General features: G+C 33.3%; 3 protein-coding genes across 3 annotated transcripts; 2 read left to right on the forward strand and 1 right to left on the reverse strand.

The window, feature by feature from the left end:
• Positions 1 to 326: 326 nt before the first annotated feature.
• On the forward strand, positions 327 to 4198 carry LOC123194116 (glutamate receptor 2.8-like). The gene is made up of 5 exons (XM_044607274.1): positions 327 to 597; positions 1208 to 2415; positions 2496 to 2808; positions 2892 to 3289; positions 3689 to 4198. The coding sequence occupies exons 1-5, from the start codon at positions 360 to 362 to the stop codon at positions 4100 to 4102; spliced, it is 2571 nt and encodes an 856-aa protein (XP_044463209.1). The 5' UTR covers positions 327 to 359; the 3' UTR covers positions 4103 to 4198.
• Positions 4199 to 8581: 4383 nt separating this feature from the next.
• LOC123218498 (glutamate receptor 2.7-like) lies at positions 8582 to 11446 on the forward strand. The gene is made up of 4 exons (XM_044639974.1): positions 8582 to 9938; positions 10015 to 10324; positions 10399 to 10796; positions 10878 to 11446. The coding sequence occupies exons 1-4, from the start codon at positions 8652 to 8654 to the stop codon at positions 11292 to 11294; spliced, it is 2412 nt and encodes an 803-aa protein (XP_044495909.1). The 5' UTR covers positions 8582 to 8651; the 3' UTR covers positions 11295 to 11446.
• A 3715-nt stretch (positions 11447 to 15161) lies between these two features.
• On the reverse strand, positions 15162 to 18042 carry LOC123226942 (sodium/calcium exchanger NCL2-like). Its single transcript, XM_044651563.1, has 8 exons — positions 17835 to 18042; positions 17080 to 17307; positions 16824 to 17005; positions 16676 to 16710; positions 16204 to 16494; positions 16005 to 16116; positions 15493 to 15822; positions 15162 to 15410 (listed from the first exon to the last, which is right to left on the reverse strand). The coding sequence occupies exons 1-8, from the start codon at positions 18040 to 18042 to the stop codon at positions 15162 to 15164; spliced, it is 1635 nt and encodes a 544-aa protein (XP_044507498.1).
• Positions 18043 to 18307: the final 265 nt, after the last annotated feature.

Consider the following 18307-nt stretch of genomic DNA (forward strand, 5'->3'; position numbering starts at 1 on the left):
AAATTTAGGCGTTATCGAACTGGCTAATTAAATAATAGTTTTATCAATATAGTCAATATTACATGGCTTTCAAAAGGACAACCTTGCACTAATCTTCTTTCTTAAATCTCAATCAGACTGCAGTTAATACATACGAACCATAACTTAAGACTTTACTACTCAAACTGTTGTATTTTCCATTATATCATGCTTGACTTTGAAGAAATATAGGTCAAAGAACGAGTTCAGACCATTGCTGGATCGAAGATACATATATACCCTGCAGACAGTAAAAAATCAAGAGAGGATTCTCTCCAGTGCTTTTGGACGTAATGAATATTTTTCATGTCGTCTCTGTCTTTTCCTTGCTGTTTCTGTTCATGTTTCCGGCGAAGGCAGCAGCTAATATTAATGGAAACGCTCACACTGCTTTGACAGTTACGAACGGGCGTGTGAAGGGTGTAATAGGTGCCATTGTTAATAACAGTTCTCGTATTGGTAAAGAAGAGCAAGTAGCTATGGAGATGGCAGTGCAGGACTTCAATAGCTACACCAATCAGACTCTGGTTATTCACATAAGGAACTCTCAGGGAAAACCTGTTACTGCAGCTCTTGCAGGTAATCACAAACATACATACATATACATACATATATATATATATATATATATATATATATATATGATCTTCTGATATAAATCATCTTCAGTAAGTTCAATTTTATAGAAGGAAAGTGTTATAGGGTATCCTTCATCTTTTTGAATCCTGAGCTATTAGCATTTAAAACAAAAACTAACATTGTAATGAGTTAATAAATATTTTATTATTATAAATATTATTTTTATAATTTTAATAAACTATTATTTATATTTTATTAAAATTAAATAAATTTATAACTTTAACATAGTTCTTATAATTAGAAAATTATATTGATAATTACAAATTTTTCACCGTCACCTTTTCCTTGTTAAGAGTGTCGAGAATAAAAATATTTCTCTTTGTAACATTACATAAAATAACAAGTGGTCTTCAAACTCTGCTAAAAGAAGTTAAAAATAAGTTCTATTTATTAAATTTATATATGAAATGCATAAATACATGTTTGGAAGTAGGAATTGTATACAGAAGTTGATTACTGTAAAGATGCAAGCTTGATAGTTACTTTGATTTGATCAACTCAACCTTGAATTTCAATGGTTTTAATTCAATGTATAAATGTATCACTGCAGCCATGGATCTTATCAGTGTGCAAAATGCACAAGCTATCATCGGACCACAGACATGGGAAGAGGTTTCTGTTGTAGCTCAAGTCTGTACTGAAAAACACATCCCGCTTCTGTCGCTTGCCGACTCAGCTCCAGGATTTTCATCGAAGAGGTGGCCCTTTCTGCTTGCTGCTTCACCGAACCAGCTGTATGCACAAATGCAAGCCATAGCGGCAATTGTGGAGTCCTGGGAGTGGACACAGGTCACAGCAATATATGAGGATATTGACTCTTCAGCTACAGGAGTGATACCTCATCTATCAGATGCCTTGAAAGAAAAAGGTGTAGAAATTGTAGACTTTATTGCTTTGCCTCCTTTTGCTTCTTCTACATTATCTAAAGAGCTTAGACGGCTTCAAGAAGGTCAGTGTAGAGTCTTTGTGGTGCATTTATCTGTGCCTATGGCTGTGAGTCTTTTCGAAACCGCGAAGAAGATGAACATGATGGAAGAGGGTTACGTGTGGATCACTACGGATCCTTTTACAAGCCTTCTCCATTCCACTGATGCCTTCACCCTTGTTTCAATCCAAGGAATTTTAGGAGTCAAGAGGTACTTCCCTGAAAATGGCTCTCATTTCAAGGATTTCTCTGAGAAATTTCGGAAAAGTTTTACCTTGAAATATCCTGAAGAAGAGAATTCAAGGCCTGGAATTCACGCTTTGCAGGCTTATGAAGCTGCGTGGGCTGTGTGTACAGCAATGAAGGAAAGTAAGAACGGAAGGGTAGAGTTACTGGAAAAGATTTTGCTCAGTTATTTTCATAACCAGACGGCAGTTCCTCGAGTTTTTCAGATCGTGAATGTGAGGGAAAGAAGTTTTAAGGAACTTGGATTCTGGTCGAATGAATTTGGTTTCCAGGAGACTATTGATCAGAATTCTACTCATAATTCTTTAATGAAAGAATCAGGCCAAGTGTTTTGGCCAGGAGAAACTTATAATATTCCAAAAGGATGGACTCTACCCACAACTCTGAGAATAGGAGTGCCCACCAGTTCCTTATTCAAACAGTATGTGAATGTGGAAGATGATCCGTGGAAAAATGAGACCACATTTTCCGGAATTGCAATTGAACTTTTCAGAGAAATCGTGAATGAGGTGCCATTTGATTTGCCATATAAATTCTATCCCTTCAATGGCACGTACACAGATTTAGTGAGGCAAATTCACCTCAAGGTGCGAGATTTTCTTACTTCTTTTCAGTTCCTACCTGTTTAATTTTAAAATTTCTTGAAATTTTCTTTGAATGGAAGCAGAATTTTGATGCTGCAGTAGGCGATATAGCCATTACTGCCACGCGATGCAAGTATGCAGAATTCACACCACCATACACAGAATCGGGATTAGTAATGGTTGTCCCTTTTCAACCAAAATCACACCACAAAGAATGGTTTTTCATAAAACCATTCACAAAAGCCTTATGGATTCTAATTGCTGCCATAACTATCTACAATGGTTTTGTGGTATGGTTGATAGAGCGACATCACTGCTCTGAGCCTCCAAAATCACCGCTGAATCAAACAGGAACCTTGCTTTGTTTTTCCTTCACTACTCTCGTCTCCGTTCAAGGTAATTAATTTAATCACCAACCCTTTTAGCTAGCCCGTTTCAGATTTAGATTATCTGCTAACAATTCGATTTGGTGATGAAAGGAAGCATACTACACAGTAATTTATCGCGCATGATAATGGTGATTTGGCTATTTGTGGCATTAATCATTACGCAGACTTACACGGCCAACCTCGCCAGCATACTCACGGGACAGAACCTTGAACCGATGATATCAAGCGTTGAATCACTGCAGAAAAACAATGCAAAGGTGGGTCACTCTAATGCCTCGTTCGTTTCGAAATATTTGGTGGATGTGTTGCACTTTAAGCCCAAAAACATGAAGGGATACACTTCTCCTGATGCTTATGCTAGAGACCTTAAAAATGGAGATATAGCAGCTATATTTCTTGAAGTTCCTGTGGCCAACTTATTCCTTGCAATATATTGCAAACGCTTCACCATTGCTGGACCTACTTACAAAGTCGGAGGATATGGGTTTGTAAGTAGTTCTTCCTCTCTCTTTATCCGAGTTCTACTGAACTTCTAGGGTTTTTCATGACACAAGTGCATCTAAGATATTATTTATATAAATAAATATAAAATCATGCAATGCTAATTCTAGATTCTAGATATAAATTATAAAATATTAAATTAAAATTCTTTAGGCTTATAGAAATATTTGGAATGTCATACAATTTAAATTTGTAAACTCACAAAATTATTTGTATTTACATAACTAGTTTTACCCCCTTGAAATACCTAATTAATATATTCTTATTGATCACTTAAGTGTATCTATAAATTATTATTAAACTATTTAATTATCTGATTTTATTAAACTAAAATCATAATTAATGTTAGCACATATAAAAAAAATTATTTAACAGTGCATTTTTAGGCATTTCCGAGGGGATCGCAGCTGCTTCCTAGCATAACTGAAGCTCTTTTGAATATATCTGAAAGTGGGAAGCTACAGAACATAGAGAAGAGAGTGCTGGGATCTGAACATTGTGTGGAAGCGGATTCAAATGATGAAATTTCAAGTCTGAGGGCCAGAAGTTTTTTCGAACTCTTTGTGTTAACAGGTGCAACATCTACATTCGCTCTGATACTATATGTCACTCATTACAAATGGAAGACAGACCAATCTGATCGCCATGGCATTCTACACAAAGCAATTTGGAAACTCATGTTTGTTGTAACAAATCAGTGGCGGCAACATCGAAGAGCTAGCATTGAGGACAGTAATAGAAAGATTGAAGTTGGAAATGCTAATATGGGAATCGGCAACAATATTGAAGTTCTAGCTTAGGCACCCCTTTTCTTAAGTTCTAAATTTCCAATTCCAAAGGTGAATCTTGAAAGAATGATGTAATTTTCTTAAACAATAATCCAAAGCATATATAACGTCCAGAATAAATTTGAAAAAAAAAGATATTTGACAAATTAGTACAATCATGATGTTATCGAAAATTAATAAACGTAAATTCAAAATAAATATATATAATACTATTTTATAGTAAATAGTATTATAATAGTCCAAACTTAATGCATAAATGCTACATTGTTACTATGTAAGTTTGAAAAAACTCACAATTCTCAAATATCAGAGAAAAAAATATTTAGAGACAAAACTTTATTTTATTAATCTCGATAACAGTATCTAAAATTAGTTATTTATACAATTCTATTAGTATATTAAATAATTCAAATCTATATATATCTGTCTAAATGAACGATCAAAATTATCTTTATAAGAATAAAAATTTTAATACTAGCCTATTTTTGTGGTAGAATTTTAGGAATATCCTACTTATTTATGTGAGAATATTTTGTAAGATTTTAAAATGATTTTCTTGCTTTTTTTTTTTTTTGTTTATAGGCTCATGTATGAATCAAGCCACTATAAACAAATTATGCTTTAAGGGGGCGTTTGGTTTGGGTAATGTTTTATTACCAAAATAAAAAGATCACCTTGAAGATAGATTACTTAGAAGATTACTGAGTATAAATGATTACTATGTTTGATAAAATTTAGTAGGTATAAATAATTATTGTGTTTGATTAAAGGTAATAAAAGATTACTAGTAAATTATTTTACTTAAATGCCCTTGAATATAATTATTTTTAAATATTTTTTATATTATTTGTCATATTAACTAAAAATAAATTTATTTTTATCTCAAAAAATTAATAAATAATAATATAATTATAATAAACTTAAGATTACCTCAGTAATCTTTAAATACCTAAGGTGAAGGTGATAATCAGATTACCATCTATATTATCTGTCACGTTAGCATTGATAATAGAAGATTACTGTAATCTTTTATTACTGACAAACCAAATAAGGGAATAAAAGATAGATTATCAAGGTAATTTTAAAAAACTTCAACCAAACACCCCCTAAAGGTCTTTAGACTTGACTGGTATGTTATATCCTCTTTCATCTAATCATACGATACCCTTATTGTAAAACAATATTATGACACTCTCAAATCTTTCATTTGAATCACTTTGATGCACATTTGAATTCCTAACTCATTTTGAAATCCTTTAAAGTCTATTACCTGGCAAGATACTCACAATTCAGAGTACCATTTTACTGGAGAGCTATCCTTATGTCAAGGATAATCTCCATATCCTTGTTATGTTCGATAGTGACACCAAATGGCATCCTTATAGGCTCGTTTTTAGTAGGGTCTGCCATGTTTAGACGGTAATACTTTAGACAACTTACATTAACGGTTGGATGAAGGTTAACTGAGTACATCTAACATCTCCGTTATTAAGTCATTAACAATGTCTACATCGATTAGATAAAATATAGTTGGAATATGTCATATACACATAGGTATTCGGAAATTGAAGGTTATTTAATCTATACAATTGATAAACTCCAAATTAATTACTCAACTTTCTTCTTTTAAATTCAAAATTTATATAAGAGTAGTGTTATATGTATAATTTTTTGCACAAATAATGATTAGATAGTTAAAAATTAAAGATAAACTAACACTAATCATATACTAACACATTATTATTTGTATTCAAAATTATATACATGATATTATTTTTTTATATACAGAGTTAATTGTTTAAAGTATAGGGTTTGTCATCTTATAGCTGAGTTAATACTTAGGTATCCTTATATAAATGCGAATTAGTTCAACTGGGTCAAAATGGAACATAGCCTGATTCAAATTCTATAAGAGTTCCAACTATCCATCTAGAGTCAAACAAGATTCTGTCGTCCCAAAAATTAATTTACTCGGTGAAACTGAAGACCAGTCTCCAATTTCAGTGGACTATAATTTCTCCACACTTGTTAATTAATTTAGTAGGAGATTGAGGAATATAAAAAAATACCATGTATATTCGTTTCATATACACAAATAAGTATATATTTAATATATGTTATTATGTGATTAAATAATTTTGAATTAAAGATAATGTAATTATCAATTATATAATAACACATATAAGTGTATACTCATTTATATCCTCAAAATAAATATGTATTACATTACTTGAGGAATATATGCTTTGATTTACCATGAGCTAAGTAATTCTAAGATAAAGAAGGAAATACAAATTTAATTGTCAAATATAATATTTGATAAATTTTTTTCTTGAAATTCATGGTACAAGTATTATCTGAAATTTATGATAATATCATGTACAATCGTTGTAGAACTGACCAAAGAATTTGAAATTTTATTTTTTTGATATAATTAATTTAATTTAAAAAAAATATCACATAAAATATATCATTTTAATCCAGAATAAAACTACTCAAAAAATACTGAGTCTCATTCATGCATAGTATTGATCAAAGCTCTCGTAGTCAACTCATATAATGTCTATTTCCAATTGCGATGGGTACTTTATTGGGTAGGCAACTCAACTTACCTAGAATTTCTCACGTTGATAGTAATGCATTTTTGTAATTTACACGACAAGAGTTGTTGAATTGTGAAAATATATAAAATACTTTCTATTGTAGGTCAAAGGATTTATTTCCACCTAAAATATATTGTTTTGCTAATTTTTTCTTTTATAGTTTTGAAAATTTCAAACACTTATTTATGAGTAATTAAAGTTAACGAAACTCCAGTTTCTTAAAATTTAATTTTTTTTTCTTTAGACCCTAAAAACTAAAATTTTTTTTCTTTAAACTAAGTTTTAAAAAATGACATTTTTCTTCTGGAATTTAGTTTTTAATCTTCGACTTCAAATCTAGTCTCATTGATGGCAATGAAGAGTCCCGATGCATTACCATACTCAGACTGTCTCTCTCTCCTCTTCCAAAACTTCGCCAACGAAGATTTTGTCAGAGAAAACGATCATCTTTTCAGATGAAAACAAAATCTAAGAAGAAAAAGAGTTTTGTCTTCATAACAAAGAGGAGATCTTTATCGATCGAAGTTTCAGAGGCGGGAAGAGAGACCATTGGAGCATAGTGATGTGTTGGGAACTCTTCATTGCTAGCGATAACACTAGATTTGGCACCGGAGATTAAAAATTAAATCCTAGGGGGGAATGTTATTTTTTTAAACTTAATTCAAGAGAAAAATTTTTAGTTTTTATGGTTTAGGGGGAGAAAAAGAGATTAAATTTTAGTTTATTTTTAATATTACAGATGAAATAACAATTTTACTTTTAAAATTAATAAATTTAACCTCTTATAGGTGAGTGTTTGAGATTTTCAAAGTTAATAAGATGAAACTTGGAAAAACTAAATGCTTTGGGTGGGAATAAGTCCTTTGACCTCTATTATATATTAACTCCTTTGTCGTGGTCAATAAGAAGAACCTCTTTACCACGACAAAGTAACATTTTTCAGAATTTCAGACTAATTTTTCAGTACTGATTAATGCATTAGAATGCAAAATTTTGTAAAGATTTTTTTTTCTTTTCATTAGAGACTTCAAAATTTTGTTCTTCAAACCTTTATATTTTCTCAGATTAAAATTAAAAAAAAAAAAACAATTCCAAATGTTTACCTTGTGCTAAACACATATATAGGAAATGGTATTTAATTATAGAATCAAAAGCTTCTAAAAATCTTGCAAGAACTTAAGACTTTTAATACAAATATAGGAAAACCAATTCTTATTTTAGGTCAATCAAAGTAATCTTGATAAAAGTCAGTTCATCGTCGTGGTAGGTGCTCAAGGAACATTCGAAAATACCGATTAAAAGTCACATTCTAGTCTTTATTTGAACGAGTAAATATGGTAGATGAATTCTACATGGAAATTACTCATTAATAAGTTAAAGGGGGAAAAGATTCAAGAGATTCCAATTTAATACAAAGATTGGTCTGAGAATTTGTGATGTAGTTACCTGCAAGCACATTTCCACGAAATTTTAGTATGGGTTCCTGGAATTGACTTTGACTGGAAATTTTTTCGTGAGCATAAAATTAAACAACAATTCTTAGAGCAAACGAAACGTTGAAGATTCTTTCTAATTATTTGTTTATAAATAGGAGCTGAATGGCAACCATAATATACTTAATCTCCTTCTCCAGAGAGAAAGAACATGAATCTTAGTTTCTTGTCTTTCTTGCTTTTCGAGTTGATATTCATATTAACAACTATTGAAGCTGCTGCTGATATAGAAAACAACCATGTTAACGGCATTATCGGTGCCATTGTTGACAACACTTCTCGTATTGGTAAAGAACAGATTGTAGCTATGGAGATGGCGGTGGAAGATTTCAATGTCGACAGCAATCACAGTCTGGTTCTGCAAATAAGAACCTCCATGAGAGAACCTCTTCAAGCTGCCCTTGCAGGTAAACATATATATACATACATATATATTTCTAAAAGTATGGTTCTAATTTTATATGCATGGTACTGTTTTCATTAATCACAGCAAGGGATCTTATCAACACACAAGAAGTTGAAGCGATTCTTGGACCACAGACATGGGAAGAAACGTCAATGGTTGCGGAGGTAGCCAGCAACGATCAGATTCCAGTTCTTTCTTTTGGTGATGCAACTCCCAACTGGGCTGCAGAAAAGTGGCCTTTTCTACTTGAAGCGTCACCAAACCAGTATGCGCAAATGAAAGCCATAGCTGCAATTGCGCAGTCCTGGGAATGGCACCAGGTAACTGTAATCTATGAAGATGTAGGTTCTTCGGCTACCGGAATCATACCTCATCTCTCCGATGCCTTACGAGAAGTAGGAGCAGAAATTAGCCAAGTTCTTGCTCTCTCACCTTTTATAATCAATTCATCTAGATTGACCAAAGAGCTCCACAAGCTTAAAAGTAGTCCATGTAGAGTGTTTGTGGTTCATTTACCCTTGCCATTAGCCGAAAATCTATTCGAAAGGGCGAAGAAGATGAAGATGATGCAAAAAGACTATATTTGGATAACTACAGACTCCTTTACGAGTGTTGTGCATTCTATCAATGGCGCCACCATCTCCTCGTTGATGCAAGGAATTATCGGAGTTCGGAGCTACATTCCTGAAGACAACCCCCAGTTTCAGGATTTCTCCAAGAGATTTCACAAACGATTTGGCTCAGAGTATCCTGAGGAAAGTAAACACGAGCCTGGAGTTTTTGCGGTGCAAGCATATGATGCCGTGCGGTCAGTGGCTTCAGCAATGAGAGAAAGCAACAAGAAGGGAAATAACCAAACGTTGTTACAGAGAATTTTGCTTACTGACTTCTTCGGTTTAACAGGAAAGGTTCAATTCATCAACCAGAAGTTGGCTCCAGCTCGCATATATCAAATCATTAATCTAGTTGGAAGGAGTTACAGAGAACTTGGATTCTGGACAGACGGATTAGATTTCTCCGAGACAATCGATAATTCTACCACTCATAACTCTTCCCTGAAAGATTTGGGGCAAGTTGTTTGGCCTGGGGCTCCTTTGTATACCCCAAAAGGATGGACAGAACCAGCAACCAGTGAAGAACCATTGAGAATCGGCGTGCCTGTAGGAGGCGAATTCAAAGAGTATGTTGATGTTGCATATGATGAGCTGGGAAATGTCAGTGGCTTCGATGGATTTTCCATTCAGCTTTTCAAAGCAGTAGTGGAGTTCTTGCCGTTCCATTTGCCATACAAATTTTTCCCCTTCAATGGCTCATATGATGATTTAGTAACACAAATTTCCTTGAAGGTAAAAAAAGGGCTTCCCACTATAGAATCCATCTCTCTTACTGCCGTTCTGATTAATCACATTTGAAAGTTTGCAGAATTTTGATGCAGTAGTTGGGGATGTAGCAATAGTGTCGAAGAGATGCAAGTATGCAGACTTCACACATCCGTATACAGAATCGGGATTGGTGATGATAGCCCCAGTTCAGAAATCAAGCAACAAAGCATTGTTATTCATGAAGCCCTTTACAAAGGCGATGTGGATTTTAACAGTCATCGTCAGCATCTACAATGGCTTTGTGGTATGGCTTATAGAGAGAAATCACTGGCCTGAGCTAACAGGCTCTGCATTCCATCAGACGGGAACCTTTCTGTGGTTATCCTTCAGCACACTTTTCTCCTTAAATGGTAGTGAAAATCATTTAATTCATCATTAGTTCTTTAATTAGCAATACTTTATTGACATATTTTTTGTAATAAAGGCGAAAGACTACACAGCAATCTGTCGAGGATGACGATGGTGGTGTGGCTGTTTGTGGCACTAATCATAAGCCAGACTTACACGGCGAATCTCGCCAGCATACTCACTGTGCAAGGCATGGAGCCAACAATTGATAACATAGAATCCTTGAAGAATAGCAATGCAATCGTTGGTTACTCTAATGTATCTTTTGTCAGAAGTTATTTGATCGATGTGTTGAACTTCAAAGGAGAAAACCTAAAGGGTTATTCGTCTCTTCAAGATTACGCCAACGGCCTTAAAACCAGAGAGATTGGAGCAATATTTCTTGAAGTTGCAGAGGCCAAAATCTTCCTGGCAAGATACTGCAAAAGCTTCACCATGGTTGGACCTACATACAAAGTTGGAGGCTTTGGATTCGTAATACTCATTCTTTCTCTGGATTTTCATCTCCTTGAATCTTTTAAATAGACTTTGATGGGTTTTATCAACGTGTTGCAGGCATTTCCGAAGGGATCCCCATTGCTGCCCAGCGTGATTGAAGCACTGCTGAAGGTATCCGAAAGGGGGAAGCTGAGAGAATTAGAGATGAGCATGATTACAGAAGTGGACTGTATAGAGGTGGATTTGGACGATGACAATTCGAGCCTCAGCCTCAACAGTTTCTGGGTATTGTTTGTACTGACGGGAGCCACTTCAACGATTGCTCTCATAATTTACGCCACTCACATCCCCTGGAGACTTCACCTAAATTTGCTGGTGCAAACAAAAATTAGGACGCTGATTTTGACTTTTTTGGGGCGTTGGGGGATTTCTAAACAGCGATTCTGTAGAAAAGTTAGCCATTTGGGCACTCTTCCAACCTCTCAGAACGTAGATGAAGCGGTAACTCCAAGCAGTTTGAGCATTGAAAAATAATAGAATAGAAGAGGTCAAACAGATGAAATTATATTTATTTGCTTAAAGGGAGCTAACAGTAGTCGTGAGTGCCACGATCGCCAATATCGTCTACCACCGACTATTTAGTGACCGGTTTCTAAGTCAATAGAAGTAGAATAGCCAATATGGAAGTCATCCTTAAAAAATTGTTATCCATTATTAGAATAGAAAATCAAATATTTCCAAAAGAAATATCATATACATATAATATCTATTATAATAAATGAATCTTGATGATTTTGTTGGTTCCTTTTTGCCGTCCATCGGACCTTGAAAAATCAAAACCTTCACCTTAGTTTAATACTAAATAGTAAATAAAATAATCTGATTTGGAGGGCAAATAAAATTTTGTAAATGGGACAATTGAGAATGGGAGAGAAGCAACAAACTAATTGTCAATATCAAAATCAAAAAATGACGTTGAAGTTGGACCTGAAAATTGATGAAGATGGACCAAAATTAATGCCATTTTGAAACTTAATGTCCTAGCTAATTAATTTCATCGTGGCAGCATGACAACCCTGCATATAAAATCGCGTTTAAAGTAGGGCCATCTACGTACCACTTGATGTTTGTTCTCTAGTTATTTGTATTGCTTTTTCTGCGGGAAACCAAGTAGGGGACCTCGCACCGTATAATTACTTAGACACTGACTCATGGATTTCAATTCATTTAATTTAACTCATTTTTTAAAGTAAAATAAACGTAAACTAAAAAGTGTTTAATTCAAATTTATAATTCAAATTAATAATTTAAATTTATAATTTAGTTTAATTCAAATCGATGATTCAAATTCATTGTTGATTTGACTCAGTACTAAGCTTATGTAAAGTTTTGGTTCTGTTGCTCATTAGACTTGGTAATCTATGAAAGAGCCATGGAGCATCTACTTCGCCCCTTGGTAATGCTGGAAATGGGTAGTCTATCCATGCCAACAAACCCTAGCTTTACAGTGTCACAACTCACAAGCTCAGACACAAATGGTTGCTGGGTACCCGAATCAGTTGCAGTTGCAAGCCCAGGCTCCAGCTGCTTCAAAAATTCATGCTCGCACGCAAGCACAAAGTCCAAACAGCTCAGGCTCCGTTACAAGCATTAAGGCAATTCTATTACCCAACTCAAAAATTCTGGTATTGGAAATTTGGGTTCATCTTCACCATCCAAGTCACAAGTCTGAGTTATGAATTCAAATAATAAATTTTTATTATAAATTTGAGTCATCAATTTGAGTTATAAATTCAAACTAAACTTGAGTCAAACTGAATCAAATAATTTGTTACTCAAATTAAATTTGTGTCACCATTAATTTTGCTCAACAAACTTAAGTTGAACTCAATCTGAACCAATTTCTATGCGAATCAAATTCAAACTAAAAGTTTAGTTTGGTTCATATTCACCCCTAAACTAAACTCATTCAAGATTGTTCGAACTCAGTTTGACATAAAATTATTGAACTCGAACTTGAGTGGTGTACAAGTTCAACTTTCCTAGATGTTAATGTACTCTCACTTGACGCCAAAGTCATCAAAAGTGTTCTTAGCCATAGTTATTTGTATACTATGACATTGTTTTTCTGATATGATATAATATAAATAAAAAAATGATAGGTATTTTAAGATATATTAAATTAGTACAATACGGTATATATATTATACAATACTATACAAGTAATATGATAAATACATATTACTGATACAGATTAAAATTATTTTTTAGAGAAATAATGACGCAATGGGGTTTATATAAAATTTTTTTAGAGATTTTTAAAATATTTTCTAAGATGCATAATGATATAATACTTAAAATTTTTTATTATTTTATTTTTTAAAAAATATGTATTACGATATATATATATACATATATATATATATAAAATTAAATTTTTGACACATTATAAAATACAGAATTCTACTATCAAGACGCAGAGTGACTCATTCATTTTAATCATCTTCATCACTATTTATCAAAAAACAATACTAGTTTAATAAATAAATTGAGTGGCTCATCAATCGATCAAGTCAACTATTCTCTAGCTTAAGCGTAAATTTGAGTTTATTAAAGCCACAAAACTTTATCTCAAATTGGTTTCACCTTGACTTGGTTCAAGTTTAAATAAATTGAGCTAACAAACAAGTTGGAATCAATTTGGCTAAGATTTTGGATAACTATATCCTATGATATTTGTGTATTTTTAGTTATAATATGTTATATAATCCATAAAATAAAATGTCAAAATTTCTCAAGTTTAAAGTTAGATATATTTTTTAGTCAATTATTTTGATGATATTAAAAAGCCATGTTTGTGCGATGTCATCAAATCGATATGTGTATTAGTTAACATGCAGATCTATGTAATTTTTATACAAATTTGTGTGACTATTTTAATTGATTTTTAGTAGTTTTCATATTGGAAAATCACCAAGGAAAGGGAAAGATGCTATCAGACATGCACATCATTATAAAATAAAATTTTTAAGATATAAATATAATATTTTAAAGTTTAAGAGAGACGATATTTATTCTTTACAATATAAACCCTTAAAAAAGTATTTATAGTAAGAATGAAAAATTATTTTTAAATTAAATAATAAAAAAATTTTATTAACTTTTAAATTAAAAAATTTAACTTGTTTTAAATAAAAATTTTACGACTTTATTTTTAGTTATAATTATTAAAATTATGGTGTAAATAAATATTTTAAAATTAGAGGATAAATAAATATTTAAATTTTTACTGTTTTAGATTTTCGTCGCTCCTTGGGTAAAAAAATATGTCATTTCGCCGTGTTAAAATGGGTAAAGTGTCTCGTCAGGTTGTGAAATAAGCAATTGTGGGAATGGTGAAATGTCTTTTCGACATGATTGAAAATGAGGTAACGCCATCATTAGGCCTCCGACTGAACATAGGCCCAACGTGGACCCGTTAATGTCCTCACAAAGCTGCCTTCTTTAATTAATTAATTTATAATTATATAATGATTTATTTTTCTTCTAGTTTTGAAATTGTAAAAAAAAATAAAAAATCCTCCTTCAAACTAGATAAATGGAATGTTAAGAAAGCGTTATAAATAAGGAGAGAATAACTATATATTTACCACTCAATTTATAGGTATTAAATTTAAAAATAAGGCAACAAGATACAAGGACAAATTATTCAAATTATATGAGTGAACATATATTTTTAATTAAATATTAATTTTATTTTGTATTCGATACTGAGTTTATTGTTTTGCAAATTACTTGAATTAGACTTGATTTTATAAATGTAAATACGATTGTTAATTGGGTTAGATTCAATTTAAAAAATTTACTTTTTGACTAAACAAAATTTAGGTCTTAGATGTGTTTGGACAAAAACGATTGTTCATTTAATTGACAGTTTAAAATAGAATCAACGTTTTTTAAAGCTTAAGATTTGATAGACGTAAAAATTCATTATAGATGATGGTATATTTGTCTGTTTTCCAATCTTACTAAGAAATTATAAAAATATTTTTATAAATTTTTAAAATTGTAAAATGAGTTCGAATGAATACGGTCAATACATAAGCTTGAACAAAAAATCTTAAGCTCAGGCGAACAAATCTAAGACTTGAATCCGAGATATTTTATGGGCTCGAGTTTGAGATATTTAAACTTGATTTGGTAGGTACAATTGATAGCCCTGAATGTAAACCACGCAAAATCTTAGCCAAACTACGTAAAGCTTTTTGTTTGGTAGAATGTGATGTCTTGCGAAAGACAAAACTCCAGTTCATTCCTAGCGCAATACAAGCTTGGCTAACCAATCTCATATCATTCTCCTATCAACTGAAAAAAACATACAACAAAATTTCTTATTTTCTCTTAAACATAACTCAGAACATCATTCAAAAGATAAACGAGGAACGAAGATAAAGGGTAAAGCAGAATCGCTATAACCGATATCCAGACAGGGAAGGTGGAGCGAAAGCTCGCAATGGCACCCATCACACTGCAAACGGTTACTACAGCCAGTAATTCAGCAGAATATTCCCACGTGATTCCTCGGAAATAAATAAGCGATAACAGAACGGCGTAACCCAGGACATTGTTCATAAATACCCCACCATAGATCTGCAGCAGACACAGCCGAAAATTAATCAGAATATCAGAATTTAATTGAAACGCAGAGTGAACGGCACAACACAAACCTCACCAAGGAAGTAGTCCGTGGTTTCTTCTGATATGCGGCGGAGATTACTGAAGTTGCTGCTCTAAAATTGGTTGCCAATGGAACTAGGATGAATGAGATGAAGAAAGATGGTATGTTTGCAGAATTGGAGAAATTTTCAACACTGTAAATCAGAGGTTCAGCGAGAACAGATAACATAGCAATGCCAATCACCACGTACATTATAGCTTTAAGCCAAGCCCATTTTGACTTATCTTCAACCACTCCAATACTATTTTCATCATCCACCAGCTTGTCTGTTTCTTCCCAAGTTTTCTGCACAAACATTTCAATCATGTTCTGGTAATTATTCGGCTAGTAAAGAGAGAAAGAGAGAAACAAAGAATAGAGAATTACTTGGTAGATGTCATCTTCAGTCTGGGTTGTTGAAGGGACTTCATTAAAGGATGGGGTAGCTTCGAACAGTTTTGCGATTCCAGAGACAAATTCTTCTCTATTTATCAAGCCGTCTCCGTTTGTGTCAAGTCTTCAATCACTTTGGCTACAGCTTCATCTGGAACCTTACCAAACTTGATATTGACCATTAGTTCTTTCAATTCGTGTTGAGAAATGAAGTTATTTCCGTCAAGATCAATTTTTTCAAACAACCTGTCATTCATTTTGCAAAAAGAATTGTTACAATGAAAGCAACAAACAAAGGACTGATAAAAAGGAGGTGAATATAGTGCAATTAACCTTCTAATAGCAGCTTTATCAAGTGTGCCATCTTGTCTCATAATTCCACCTTGTGAATGATATTTTTTATCCATTGCATTCTTTGCCTCATCAAGCCACCTTGTAAATACAGTTCCGAACTCATCTTTGGTTATTTTCTGATCTCCATCAATGTCAAACTCTTTGATCCCTTCGGCAACTACTTTCTCCTTATCAATCTGCAGGCCACTAAACCTGACCTCAAGAAGAACCTCCCTTAGCTCTGAAGGTGATATGACACCATCTCCATTACGATCTATCTCTTCGAAAAGCCTGCACCCATCAACTTCTAGTTACTTTGCCACCCAAGGAACTTTGTTTGAGTTAGACGGGATTTGATTAGCTTCGTATAGCAGCAACATTCGGCCTCCCATCCTCAGTGAGGATTTGTCTTAGAGCATGCCTTTGTACATGCCTTAAGATTCTTAAAAGTAAATGCTAATGCTTCACGTACTCCAGTCTTCTTTGTTGAATCCAGCGCTGGAAAATCTGCAAACAATTTGACACGAGAAGTTTTATGAGAGCAATGCTTTATAACGTGAGAAGAGAATTTAACCCATAAAATTAATTTTAAAACAAAAGGAGAGTGAAGGGTTTAGTACCTGGTAGAAGAAGTACAAGAATAAGAACACAAGGGTAACAAAAAGATCAATCAACATCACTGCTTGTTGCCCATATGACGATTGGGCAATCTTCAGGAGTTGAATGATCAGAAATGGTGTCAACGAGGAGAACATAATCCTCGCAATGTATTTAATCTCCTTATCAGTAGTTATACCGGAATCTGTAATTCTATAATTAACTTGCAAGAGGTTGGATAATAATTCTAAGAGAATCAAGCAGAAGAGAGAAGATTACCTGTCAATTTTGACGTGGGTGTGTCAAGAGAAAAATTTTCTGTGGTTGTTCCATTGGAGAGAGAGGTATAATTAGTCTCTGAAGAACCAGTGTGAAGGACTTGACTGCCAAGTATTACACAAGTTCCCCAGATTACAGTGAGCTGCCAAATTGAAGATCCAGCCAACAACCCAACTCCAGTGTGAACATAATCTTTAGCTTCGTCTTTACTGTTCAGGAGTTCAGATGCTGTTGAATTCATTAAAATTATGCTTAATTACAAGTAGTTTTCATGTTTTAGCTTGATTATTTGAGAGCTTTTCATTATCTTTTCATTAAATTACATGATGATGCGATATGTATATGCTTATTTGTGTATTCAAAAGTGTTTATATATGATATTGTTCTAAGAAGGAAAGCTTACAAAATCAACCTAGAATGAAGAACTACACAAGAAAAAAAATCTCAGGTCACAATCAGTCTACCAAAAATTCATGTAGAAAAACTTCTAAATATCTTTCAGCTTATCCAGTAATGTTATGATGTTCATTATTTACATATTATTGGAGAGAAGGAAAAGCAGATTTAAATGCCATGCCGAGAACTAACAAGGCCTCAGGGAGGGCACTGATGATATGAAATGCGCTAGCACCGAACACACCGCGACCAAGAATATTAAAAATTTGCTCCCCTCCAGCAGCCATGAAACAGTAGATATTCATACACCAGTATCAGAAAAAGATGCCCGAAAATATTATTAGAGCACGGCAAGAAACCATACATTTGCTTGCAATCCTGAGTTTCAGATTTCAATCCTGTGTCATTGGGTAAATAAGAAGCTTGTTTTGTGACTTCACGATCATTGCCGCCATCTGAAATCAGTTCTGCAGAGCTGGATGCAGGCGTCGGGCGGCCTGAAACCTCAATGACAATTATCAGAGCAAGAAGACGAAAAACGAGATACACAGGTTTGGAAATCTCCATGGTTAGCATTATTTGAGGTTTCGGGCCAATTGTATTGAAGATTATGAATCTTAAATTAATAAGTTTAAGCCTAATTTATTGCATGCGTACTTTTCTTGGAAAAATAGTTATTACTACCCAAGGTTTACTTTAATCATTCCCACCCTTACTTTTGGAAAATCTAAACATCGATCTGTCAATTATTTTTTACTCTGTTAAGACAATCAATATAGTAATTAAATATTCGACATTTAATGTATATTATTATTATAATACAAATCCATCT

Source organism: Mangifera indica, chromosome 1, assembly GCF_011075055.1.
Source record: "Mangifera indica cultivar Alphonso chromosome 1, CATAS_Mindica_2.1, whole genome shotgun sequence".
Classification (NCBI taxonomy): domain Eukaryota; kingdom Viridiplantae; phylum Streptophyta; class Magnoliopsida; order Sapindales; family Anacardiaceae; genus Mangifera; species Mangifera indica.

Bases quoted from the DNA above. Each gene is read 5' to 3' on its own strand.
- LOC123194116 (XM_044607274.1), top strand. From the start codon at position 360: ATGTTTCCGGCGAAGGCAGCAGCTAATATTAATGGAAACGCTCACACT. The intron at 2,809-2,891 runs GTAATTAATTTA...TGGTGATGAAAG, and splicing joins TACTCTCGTCTCCGTTCAAG to GAAGCATACTACACAGTAAT. The intron at 3,290-3,688 runs GTAAGTAGTTCT...GTGCATTTTTAG, and splicing joins AAGTCGGAGGATATGGGTTT to GCATTTCCGAGGGGATCGCA.
- LOC123218498 (XM_044639974.1), top strand. From the start codon at position 8,652: ATGGTACTGTTTTCATTAATCACAGCAAGGGATCTTATCAACACACAA. The intron at 9,939-10,014 runs GTAAAAAAAGGG...GAAAGTTTGCAG, and splicing joins TAACACAAATTTCCTTGAAG to AATTTTGATGCAGTAGTTGG. The intron at 10,797-10,877 runs GTAATACTCATT...AACGTGTTGCAG, and splicing joins AAGTTGGAGGCTTTGGATTC to GCATTTCCGAAGGGATCCCC.
- LOC123226942 (XM_044651563.1), bottom strand. From the start codon at position 18,042: ATGGAGATTTCCAAACCTGTGTATCTCGTTTTTCGTCTTCTTGCTCTG. The intron at 15,823-16,004 runs GTGATTGAAGAC...TCTCTTTACTAG, and splicing joins CAGATGAAGCTGTAGCCAAA to CCGAATAATTACCAGAACAT. The intron at 15,411-15,492 runs GTGAGGTTTGTG...TGTCTGCTGCAG, and splicing joins AACCACGGACTACTTCCTTG to ATCTATGGTGGGGTATTTAT.